General features: G+C 42.8%; 1 protein-coding gene across 2 annotated transcripts; it reads left to right on the forward strand.

Moving 5' to 3' along the window:
• The first annotated feature begins 2010 nt into the window (after nucleotides 1-2010).
• LOC140268560 (WW domain-containing adapter protein with coiled-coil-like) lies at nucleotides 2011-10462 on the forward strand. Of its 2 annotated transcripts, none has more exons than XM_072363470.1 (13): nucleotides 2011-2325; nucleotides 2758-2791; nucleotides 3018-3207; nucleotides 3450-3541; nucleotides 5614-5723; nucleotides 5816-5913; nucleotides 6052-6333; nucleotides 6913-7029; nucleotides 8322-8470; nucleotides 8599-8690; nucleotides 9387-9573; nucleotides 9674-9801; nucleotides 9888-10462. In XM_072363470.1, exons 1-13 carry the CDS (start codon nucleotides 2285-2287, stop codon nucleotides 9955-9957), a joined length of 1590 nt encoding a protein of 529 aa, XP_072219571.1. In that variant the 5' UTR covers nucleotides 2011-2284; the 3' UTR covers nucleotides 9958-10462. The 2 variants fall into 2 exon arrangements, with proteins under 2 accessions (XP_072219571.1, XP_072219572.1); XM_072363471.1 differs by having other exon boundaries at nucleotides 9390-9573.
• Nucleotides 10463-11866: the final 1404 nt, after the last annotated feature.

The following is an 11866-nucleotide window of genomic DNA, read 5'->3' on the forward strand; positions in this document are numbered from 1 at the left end:
CTAACCATTTCACTTTTGTTTTTTGTTTTTAAGGCAGACGAAGCAGCGATTTTTTTAAACTTTTGACATATTCTGCTTTCAAACTTGGCTCCTGTTCTAGCGCTCAACAAGTAAAGTAAGATGCAGGCAAACACATAGTGGGCTGCTGTCCATCAACCTCCATCAGAGAACTCACCACTACAATGTTTTTATGAGCAGAATGCAGCATGATCCAGTGTTCTCGGCTAATAACAGCTCGCCCAGGCTGTGAGCAAATCTTAGTGGTTTACCGACTTCCAGTTGGAAGGTGGTCAGCTTAGGTGTGACATTATTCTTTGCTCTGAGCTCTGACTTCTGAGGCCATTGGAATGCAGTAATTGTCCTCACATGTGCTTGCTGTCATTGGTTGGTATGTGCACATCCAGTGGCCAAATTTTGCAACTTAAAATCCTCCTCAGCACAGATTGAAAAGAAGATGAAAAGAAATAAGCACGACACAGGCAAAGGGCGGAAACTTTGATAAGAAACACGCCACCACACACCTCTAGTGTTTCAAAAACATGTAGAAAGTTGAAGTGTCCCATAGAGAGATAGTAAAAATCTTCGGAGGTCATCATCATTAGGTGAGGATGTTGTTATTGTTGCTTGGCAACAACTTATCTGATGATGTCACACACATTTTTGGCAGGTAACAAAGATGAACTCTCTCAGCAGACAACGTGGACATGAGCTCACAGTCAGGAGTTCAATATCTGGGTGCAGAGGCGCTCCTTCTCAGTGATATGTCCAAGATTGCACCATCTGTTGTTAACAAGCCCTGTAATCCTCCTATAGTCGTCAAGTCAAAAAATGAAAAAAAAAAAAAATACTGCAAGTTCCTTTTGGGATACATAAATAAATAAAATGAATATTATTATGTTACCTTTCTGCCTGCAGTCTCTATCTGTCAGTGATAGTGCCAGTCATCCTTCCCAAGATGATCAAGGGAAGAAATGGTTTGGCCCTCTTTCACCTTTTTCTCTATTTTGTTTTTGCTCTGTATCCTAGACATCTCCTCTTCAACTCATCTAGATTTTTTTCCAGGCATTTCTTTTTCCAGGCATTACTTGGACTTTGGAACAAGTTAACTTTTTTGTTGCCGTGGTTTTGCATCATAACAGGTGTAAAAAAAAACTGCCAGAGTTACCAGCAAAAGTCTTTACAGTAGCAAAGCATCCAAATCAGCGTAGATAAAGTTTGGGAAATGTGTGTTTTCACAGAAAAAAAAGCTCAATTTAAAAAAAAATCTCAAGGAAGATGCATAGAAAGACAGAGTATGTCCAGAGCTGCTGCAGCAGGCTGTCTGCCTCTGGGGCAACGCCATTCTGGAGTGGTATAACAAATGTGTGCTGAATGGGCATGGGCCTAAAAGAAGAATATTATCTAAAACCCATTTGGGTCGGCCACATAAGTGAAACCAGGTGAGTAATTCACAGGGAATCTAAAGACAATTAAATGCGGGGCCAAGTTTTTGCATATTTATAACCGATATGGACCCAACATATGCTTGTCCCCCAAACAGAAGTGACTTGACATTGATAACTTTTAAAAATGATTTCAATCCCAATGAACATTTCCGTATTATAAAATGTCGCTTTTATTTTGAAAAGTCACACCATGTTGATCAAGGGGAGAAATGGTTTGGCCCTCTTTCACCCTTTTCTCTATTTTGTTCTTGCTCTGCATCCTAGAGATCTCCTCTTCAACTCATCAAGATTTGGAGTTTTTTTCCAGGCATTACTTGGACTTTGGAATGTTATGTTAGCTGCTCCAACAAGTTAACTTTTTTGTTGCCATAGTTTTGCATCATAACAGGTGTAAAAAAAATGCCAGACATATGCTTGTCCCCCAACTAGAAATTACTTGACATTGCTTACTATAAAAAAAATGTTTTCATTCCCAATGAACGTTTCCGTACTATAAAATGTCGCTTTTATTTTGAAACGTAAAACCGGAACTCAATTTTCCTCGTCAAACATTACAGAAGAGTCCGTTTCCTCCTGCATCTGCTGTTCTGCGCTGAGCTACATCGGCCGAGTATAGCGCATACCATAAGTACATGTCAGGTGATGCACTGAGGGTGGTTTTTAATAAAGACCACCCGCTATGCAGTGCTGGTGCTCGGCGCGCGACTTACATCTGTCCGTTTGGTAGGGTAGACTGAGTCCAGACACCAGGAAGCTGAAGTTAAAAAAGAACTGTGAGAGCAGACAGACAGGAGGCCACGGTTCCCCCTCACACACATACACACATCATCACGGCCTTGATGGTGATGTATGCAAGGAAACCAGCAAGAGTCAGCGATGGGTAAACCAAGCACTAACCTTAACTTTTGAAAACGTACTCGGAGGATATAGATATTTATTTTCAATCTGGTGGCTGGAAGTTTGCTCGCAGCCGTTAGCTGTCATGGCTACCAGCTAGCAGCTTGCTTGAAAATAGTTAGCTAGAGGTTCCGGATATCTTAGCTCGTCGGCTAACGTCAACATAATGCTAGCAAACGGTACAATTAGGAATGTATGTGTACAAAATGGATTTCGGGAAACAATTTTTAAGATGGTTGGTTTTTTTAACCAATAGTGATGATAATGGCAACCCGCATCCGATAAAATAGAAAACCATGCTAACTTGGCTAGCGGTAGCTAACAGCTAAACAAACTGTGTTGTTCAGGTAAGAAACCTAACCAAGCTCACCCTTTAAAGTGCAAACTGTAACTTTCGTGTTGTGTCTCTCTTCAGGTGCAACGAGAGAAGGGATTCACAATCCTATCAGGTACGATATATTCGGTTTGTTAACTTATTCCTGTCTTTATGGTTTATAACACCGATATTTAGGGTATCCAGTATATTTCCATTAACACGATGGGCTCAAGTCTTTATTTTGTCGTCTTGGAGACGTATCAATTGAGACCTTTGACCTGATTTGTGACTGCATGGTTATCACTGTAAGCCCTGAGCATATCCCATCAAATCCATCTGCCACACACTGTCCTTTGTAGACCCATAAATCCCAGCCAAAGAGCCAGTCCAGCAGCCTTCACCGCTATGACAAAGTGCGTGATGGCTCATCGGATCCCATGCCTCCATACAAGATGCCACGGCGTTCAGACGAAAGTCCTGTCAGCAGACACGGAGACAGCGCCGGGCATGGCAAGGCCAAAACCTCTTACACTGTTCGAGGAAAAAATGGTAAGCGGGGCTCGGTTGGCTTTGCTCGTGCGATCAGTTTTAGTTTTGTAAAGAGTTTAAATGAGGGGAAAACTCAAGTGCCTGATAACTTTGAGCAGTTTTGTTGACTGATCAACAAGTACTTCCAAATGCAAATAATATAAATGTAAAAGGCAGTGTTTGCTTTTTCACAGTGAGGATTCAGTCCTCTGCAGAATGTTGTACGTTTTCTGATACCTGGCTAAAGAAAGGCTTTGTTGCAGGGACCAGCAGCTCTCCTCTGGAGACCTCTCACAACAACAGTGCCCACCATGGCGCCGAATCTCATGCGACTCAGAGCAAGCCTGCAGACAGGGTAAGGTAGTGTCTGGTGTCAACCGATGAGCCTTTCTTGTAGAAAGTGCCTTCGTATGACTTTGGACTTTATGTAGAGCCTTTTTTTTATGTGCACATGTCGATCAAACAAAACTCCACAACAGTGCTCATTTGAATCTTCACATTTCCCATCTACAGTATATTGTAGATCAACCTTTTTAGTAAAGTAAATCTGTTGGGTAAATATGCTCACAGCTGTCATAGAAATGTGTTTGTGTGGGGTACCTTTTTAATCTCAAACTTATCAGTAAAGTGTTTGCACAGTTGTAGATTGTTCTCCGCCAGCCCCCCCCCCCACTATAAAACACACGAGCACTTTAGCTTTGTGTGTAACAGCAGCGCTCGATGAGCTCTATCCTCATGCAGACGGATCAGAATCAGTAAATGGGCAGTTATGATTCTACGTGGTGTGTGAAAAATCTTACTTTAACGACATCAGATGGAGAACTGTGGGTGTCCTGATAAGACTGTTGGCTGCCTTGTTTAAAAGGTTTTATATTTGAGTAAATGGAAAAACCCATTATTGCGTCTCATAGGATGGAGGCTTATAAAAAAAAAAGGTCTGGTTTACAGTTATTACCATACAGCCGCCACCCACTGTACATATAAACATACTCGTACTTGACTTTATTGAAATTAAACTTGTTTTATGTAAGAAATGTGTCAAGACCTTCAAAATGATTAAGAGTTGTTTCAGTTTAAAAGTTCTAAGATGGACTTAAAATCAAACAATTCATGCGATAAAGTAGTGTTACTGGGAATAGTTTGTAGTAAAACCAACACGTGGTTCCAGTCTACAACTATGGATGTCGGTGTTTATTTCAACTTAGAATGAACCTCCAAATGATATTGGATTATTTTGTCCTAAAAAGGAAGCATGAAATGCACTGATATTGAGTCTCGGTCTTCATGAGCAAAATTAGTTTTGGAATCGGTGCAGGTCTGTGTGAGGCAAACTTTACCCTTTCTGCATATGTGGGATCATTCACATAAAAGCATTTTGCATCCACTTTGAAGAGTTCAGCAGTGAGAAGAACACATACCTTCAGTATATGTACCATCACAGTTTAAACACTGAGCTGAAACTGCTGTCCAACACCGTGAACGAAGAGTTAAAATGCAGCACTTTGCTGCTTCAGTTTTTGCACCCATCTATACATCTATACCCATCCGTCTCGGGTTGTGTGAAAACAGTGGGTTCTCCTCATGTAGTGCGTGTCAAAACTAGAAGGCTTCCACTGTCGTTTGAACCATGCTTATTGAGACTAGCGGGGCTATGTTTACTGAAGGAAAAAGCAGGTGTGATGGCTCGCAGCTCACAGAGGAATTTCACCAGTGGAAAGTGAGTTTTACCGTACAACATGTGGTTGAAGGGCGTTATTACTTTTGAAACTGCTGCCCCTCAAGCTGATAAAAAGGGATTTGTTTTCAACCCATCAAGAGGTTGATATAAGACTGAAGCTTTGTAATCTGCTCCTCGTGAGGCTCCTCTTCAGGCCATTTACATTTGATGGGCTTGACTCTGCTTTCTGTGGAGATGAGTCGGTGGAAAAACGATGAAGTACTTGCTGTAGTCTGAATCACAACTTGCTTTTATCGGGAGTTGAACAGAAACCAGGCAGCGTGACAGGAAGTAAGATCTACTTCCTTTTTAGAAATATTAGATAGCCTTTCGATGTCAACTTGAGCTGTAATGTGATGTTCATGATGATAATCATGAGTGTGTGTGTGCTCGAGAACAGTTGGCACAAGAAATGGGAAGTAAAAGAAGTATAATAACAGATGTTAAATATGAGAAGTTGAAGTCGGCTGTCTACAGATAAAATGACTGTATTCAGGAGATTTTTTTCACAAAAAGAAAACTTAAATATAACACCGACCCTGAGCAGTGACCTGTTTAAGTACTTAAAGTTTTCGATTTCATGAGGAGAAACGAAGTAGCTTAAAATGGAACCTTTAGAACTCTTTGACATTTTCTTTCCATCTTTTTTGAAAAGCTGTTCTTGTCCACAATTTCTTTTTGACTATATACATAATCTCCATAATCTCCAGGACCCAGCAGATGACTGGACAGAACACATTAGCTCCTCTGGCAAGAAGTACTACTACAACTGTAGAACTGAGGTCTCCCAGTGGGAAAAGCCCAAGGATCTGCTGGAGAGGCAAGGCACACTTACACTGTTGCTAACAGTAATAGCTGCAGGTACAGAAAGAACTACTTCAGCCTTCACAAAGTCTGCTTGCTTTGCTTTAGGGAGCAACGACAGAAGGACTCAGCCAAGATGGCGGCTAACAGTTTCCCCAAGGACATGGATTACAGACAGGAGTCCTTGCAGGACAAAGCCTCAACTAGTAAGTATGACTGAACTATGAAACATAAGCAATACAGTTGAAGCTTTCTGCATAGCCATCATCTGTGCACAGTGTTAGCATCCTGCATGAATCACTTTGTGTCTGTAAGTTTCCCTGATCTGATTCATGTCTGCGCAGAAACAACACCAGGGGACCAATCCACAACATCAAACTCCGGCCATTCCTCCACTCCCTCTTCTTCTCAGAGCCTAAACTCAGCTGCTGGCGCTGTAGGTTCCGCCCCCTCCAACGTGTCATCCGCCTCTTCCTCCTCCTCTACGGGGCAGGGTCCTCCATCTGGTCAGTCGCCTTCACCCGCGCTGCTCCAGGACCCAGCCCTCCTGCATCAGCTCCTCCCTGCGCTGCAGGCAACTCTGCAGATGAACAACGGCAGCATGGATATGGCCAAGCTCAATGAGGGTGAGGACAGTGGGTGACGGCAGGGTCTTATTTGATAGTATTATTGTTATTTTAAGTGGAAAGTCTCTGTTTGATCCGTTCCTGCTGGCCCTATCAGAGTCAAGATTCCTTTAAGTAAAGCAAATCAAAGCCATCTGATGTTTCTGTAAGCAGAAACTCTTCATGTCTAAACAAGGTTTAATATTTATCTCTATATTCCCGGCGCCTGTACAGTATTTTAGGGCGTGTCTTTGTGCAGGAACCAGAGGTCTACTCTGACAAAACGTATGTCTTCCTTGCTAAAGGAGAATCTGCTCGGCATGCCATGTTAGAACTCATCATTTGGCAGGTCCTTGAGTCTGTTGTAGGTGCGCTCTTTCATGAAGAGTTTACTTGTTTGGCTTTTGCTGCCGTTTCAGAAAGCCCCCAAGCAGTCGTCCCCACTACCCACCTCAGCTGATTTCATTACCTTTCTCCACACCGACTGTTGATAATCCAGTAAATGTGATATGATTTAATGCTCTCCCGTTGTGCACATCCTGCCTCACCCGTGCGTACATGTGTATATCTGTACGTTCATTTCCTCTTTCCTCCCTCCAGTCTTGGCAGCTGCTGTCACCCAGGCTTCTTTGCGGTCTGTGCTTCATAAGCTCCTCACTGCTGGACCCGCTTTCAACATCACTGCTCTGCTCTCAGCTGCTCAACACTCCAACCAAGGTACGGCGTCGTTGCAGCCTCTCGCCATCTGCTCTCACAAACTAATTAATGTTTTATTTTCATAAGGATCCTGCTCTCCTTGTCTCCTCAAGTTAGTTTATTTTTGTTGGCCTTTTTTTAAATGACCTTCACGGTGAATTTAACATACAGATTGTCCGAGGTGTGTTTCAGTTGGCCGCGGCCATGTGGGAAAACAAACAAACGAAAAAACAAAGCATTATCTCACAGTTATGTAACTTTGGATATAAAAGTTTGGTTGAAGAGACAGTCCAGAGACGCTTTGTTTTTGGAGGAATTCTTATCAGTTTTCACAAAGAAAGACGAAACGATCACAACCTGTGCAAAGAACCACTTAGAAATGCAGAAATAACACGAAGACTCACAAGATGACAATAAAGATACTAAACAGGACCACAAAGACGGGTGGGGGGGTGAAACACAAGGTGACATCAGGGACGCTTTTGACAACCACAAAGATACATGAAGTGAAAATTCCCAAGAAAAAATATTAAAAAGAGAAATGAACAGCCATTTAGACTTGCATAAAAAGCCAATAAAATAATCACCGTGAGATGTAGGAAAGGGACTCAAAATGACCACATGGAAATATAAAAAAGCCCCCAATTAGATAAAAGACTAAAAAAGACACTTGACTCTCTCTGAGTGACCCATACGACTTCCTGTTTGACTCTCAGATGTCTTTGGATAAACTTTTTTAAATAGAATAGAGAAATACTTTATTCACGTGTTTTTTTTTTTTTTTTTTTTTTTACAGTGATTGTATATAATAATAATAATAATAATAAATAAATTGGAGAAGAACATGTCAGCAGTCATTGTTAAAAAGCCTTGTGGCTGTGGGGACAAAGGACCTCCTGAACCTCTCAGTCCTGCAGCGCAGTGACATGAGCCTCTCACTGCAGCTGCTCCTCTGTCCTGCCAGGATGCTGTGGAGAGGATGTTTACTGTTCACTCATCTGCTGCTCCACCACAGCACTGGGAGGGTCTAGCCTTCTGCCTACCACAGAACCAGCCTTTTTCACCAGTTTGTCCAGGCGGCCACAGTTTTTGTCTGTAGTGCAACTCCCCCAGCAGACAACAGCATAGAACAGTGAACTCTCAATGACAGCGTGACAAAACGCGCACATCATGCCACTGCAGACACTGAAGGACTGAATGAACAGGGATGGCTTTTTACTAGCTTTGTCATAGGGAAGGCCCCGCCTTGAACAATTCACCCAAAAAATGCAAGCTCGTCTGTAAGGTGACGACCCTCCATTTCCTGTTTTCAGCTCAGCACTCCAGTCAGTCCCCGGTCTCTTTGACGACAGACGCATCATCGCCGCGGCCATACGTTTCGCCGCGGAACGGCACGCCCCAGAACAACCAGAAATCAATCCTGGGCATGCACGTCAGCAGCGTGGCATCCTCCCAAAGCAGGGTACGTTTGCAGAAGTAGGGCTGTGTCTGCCCTCACCTGCTGCATCTTATCTAGTTCTCTATGACATGCTCTTACCTGTTTTGACTTTTTTTTTTTGTCCTCTCTTGGCGTCTTCGTTCCCTTTTCAGGGCAGCATGTCTTCAGGAAAGCAAGGAGCGCAGTCTCTGTCTCAGACTGCAGAAAAGCGCCCAGAAGACCCAAGAACTCTGCAGCAGAGAAGGTTTGTTGCAAGTTCCTGTTGTTTGTGATGGTAAAAGTAGACGGAACAGGACTGGTGCTCAAACTGACCAGAGCTGTCATAACATCAGATTTTTCAAACACACATTGATGAAATAAATTCAGATTTACTCTTTTTAACATGGCCAATAATCAGATTTCAGCGTGGACAGGTCACCACACTGAATGTAACTAAATGCAGGAATTATCCCCTCAGAAAGCTTTAGTCCAGCACCGCGCTGGTCTTCCCCCGGCTAACGTCTGTGCTCTCATCCATCATCAGAAGTGGCTTGAGTTCCGATTTGATTGTACAGACTGCAGTTGCATTGCAAAAAAATCCGATTTTTGACCACATACTACATTTGACATGTAGTTGAACGTAGCCGTGGTGACCGAGAGCACTCTGGATATTATCATGATCTCAATAGAAAAAAGTGATTCTCCCTACTAATTCACTTTTTAAAGATATTTTTTCTTTTTTTGGTAATTGAATTGTACTCAGAATAGGAGGTAAGGAACTGTAAGAAGTGCACAAAAGGTATTATCAACACAGTACTGATATTAGATCATTTTAATACCAGTCACAGCATATCACAACACCCATAGTTCCACCTCCAGAAAACTGATTGCATTTTCTAGTTTGGATTCTAGCATTTTTTTTAAATGGTCGACCGGCAGCTAACCAGTTGTCTCACTGCAGCAGCCAGGAGATTCAGTGCACGGGATCAAACGTCTCTGGCTCTGCGTTGCCCCACGCATCCTCCAGCAGCACCAGCCAATCCCAGTCAGACAACCCTGGCTCCTTCACGCCCACTCTGGCAGCTCATTTCGACGAAAACCTGATCCGACATATCCAAGGGTGGCCTTCAGAGAGCACTGAGAAACAGGTATCATCCGAAGGGACGACTCAAACATGTTATGGGGCGCGTTAAAGCTCAAGCAGCTAAGCTTGGGGGGGCTAACGCACACTGTTCCCACTCTTATCAGGCGGCTCGGTTGCGAGAGGACTTCCACAACATGGGCAGCCTGTACATGTCTGAAATCTGCACAGAGATGAAGAACCTTCGCTCCCTGGTCAGAGTGTGTGAAATTCAGGCCACACTCAGGGAACAGAGGTGAGGCAACCGAGCACCTTTGTGTACACGTCAGCTGATGATGCACAGGCGCTTGCATTGAGGTTTCTTTTGCTTTTCACCCCTAGAATCCTGTTTCTGAGGCAGCAGAGCAAGGAGCTGGACAAACTGAAGAATCAGAACTCCTACATGGTGTGAGGACCGGAGAAGGAAAGACTGTGGTGGTTGGATTAAATCAATCAGCAACAGTAGAATAAACACGGACTGCTAGAGCCTGTTTATTCTTTCCACTGCCAGAAAGACGGCAGCCGACAAGTCATTTTTTGTTCCTTTTCTTTTCTTTTGAAATTTGTTTTCCAGCGTCCACCAGCTGAATCGCTTTCACCGAAAGGCCAAACTGGGTGGACACAGAGGACCTGAGGCTCTTTGCAGAGAGGCACCTTCTTGGACCATGAACCTTGGATTGTGTGTATTGTATTGGATTACCTTGTTTTCTGGTGTTTTTGATGTGTAGTGGTGAGGAAGAGATTCAAAAAATGAACTCAAACCATCTTCTAATCGGTGTGACCGTTCTTTGGGGGGGAGCGAACGAGCTCTGAAACAGACTTTTGTCATGCATTGAAATGTTTGGATTCATTGGCAGTGATGTTACTGTTATTTTTTATTCAGCATACTTGTAAAATGTTTCAGCATCCCACTGTAACTTCGAGCTGGTTGCTTTTTACTTGTCATGAGATTAGCTAGCTAGCTAAAACCTTCGGCCACACCTTTCTGAAAATACTTAACACGCTTCAGTTATTTTAGTCCCAGTTGATGGGAATCTGCTCTGTGGTTCCAGCGGTAGAAAACCCACTGGAAGTTGGACGTTTCAAAGCCATTTAAAAAAAAAAAACAAACACACATTATTGGACCTAGTTTGGCTGCTCGTAAATCGGAGGTTCATTTGTCGCCCTGTTTTTTTTTTTCTCATCCTTGCAATTTTAAAATTTTTCTTAATAATCACCAACATTTTGTTTTTCATCCAAGAAAACATTGCATTCCTTTCATTCAGCTTGGCGAGAGATTTTTGTAAAAGAATAGAAAAGTGACTGAATTTCCAGTCATTGTAAGGCTAAGTTATTGTTGCACATGATTCATTATGTCCTTGTAGTCATAATCGAGACCAATGGGAAGAATTATTCTTTTTTTGTCCTACAAGGAAACTCACGTTTCATTTATTTAAATTTTTTTTTGCATTTGGTTCAGCCGTCGCTGCTCCAGCCCTTTTTGTCAACTGATTGCTAGATTTGGCCTCTGAGGGTTTGCTCATAATAAGAGGGAATACTTTTTATACCAACAACACATTTAACCGCAGTCGTACACTCCAGCGCTTATAAAGCAAGTTTCTTTATCTCTGCTATTCTCCTAAACCTCTGAATAGTTTCCATTGGATCTGATGTGCACACTTTTTCGGGGGGTGGGGGGGTGGAAGGGTCAGAGGGGAATGGGTTTGGGGGCTTTGTATTCTATAAAATATGTGAATAAATATTAAACCACACCTCTTGCTTGACTGAAGGTGTTCATGAGTTGGGTGGTTATGGGCTTGATTTGCAGTATTCTTGTCTTTAGGACTCTTCTATTCTTTCTGCTTTCAGATTTTTGCTGACCAAAGCATGTCTTTTATTAGAAAGCTTGCAGTTATGCACTTTGTCTGTGACCTGTCAGGTCAAGGGTTTCTGCTTTCAGGCCTGTACGTCAGTGTGGCCAAGTGGCGACTCTATTGCCCAAAGTGGCATGCAACTCCTACTTTAGCCACAAGATGGCGACAGTGATCAGTGTTGCCTTGAACCTGGTTCTGCCTATGTGAGCATGTATGTACTCGTCCCTCCATCAGATTAAAAAGCTATTAACGCTCATGTCACATGTGAAATGTACCCTGAACAAAAGCAGACTGTTAGATAAAAATCAAATTGAGTCGACCCGTGTGACGATCTCAAGGCCAAACGTAGATGACGCATTTTGAGCCCTTGACTGATGACACAAAACCGAGTCCGGTAATTCACAGTTTGCCATCTTTGCACAACACAACAGTTACTATTCTAACCTTCTGCTCAGTCCCCACTTTGAA

The sequence above is a fragment of the Leuresthes tenuis genome, unplaced genomic scaffold, assembly GCF_036924035.1.
Source record: "Leuresthes tenuis unplaced genomic scaffold, fLeuTen1.0.hap1 SCAF_14, whole genome shotgun sequence".
Lineage (NCBI taxonomy): Eukaryota > Metazoa > Chordata > Actinopteri > Atheriniformes > Atherinopsidae > Leuresthes > Leuresthes tenuis.

Bases quoted from the DNA above. Each gene is read 5' to 3' on its own strand.
- LOC140268560 (XM_072363470.1), top strand. From the start codon at position 2,285: ATGGTGATGTATGCAAGGAAACCAGCAAGAGTCAGCGATGG. The intron at 7,030-8,321 runs GTACGGCGTCGT...TCCTGTTTTCAG, and splicing joins TGCTCAACACTCCAACCAAG to CTCAGCACTCCAGTCAGTCC. The intron at 8,471-8,598 runs GTACGTTTGCAG...TTCCCTTTTCAG, and splicing joins TGGCATCCTCCCAAAGCAGG to GGCAGCATGTCTTCAGGAAA.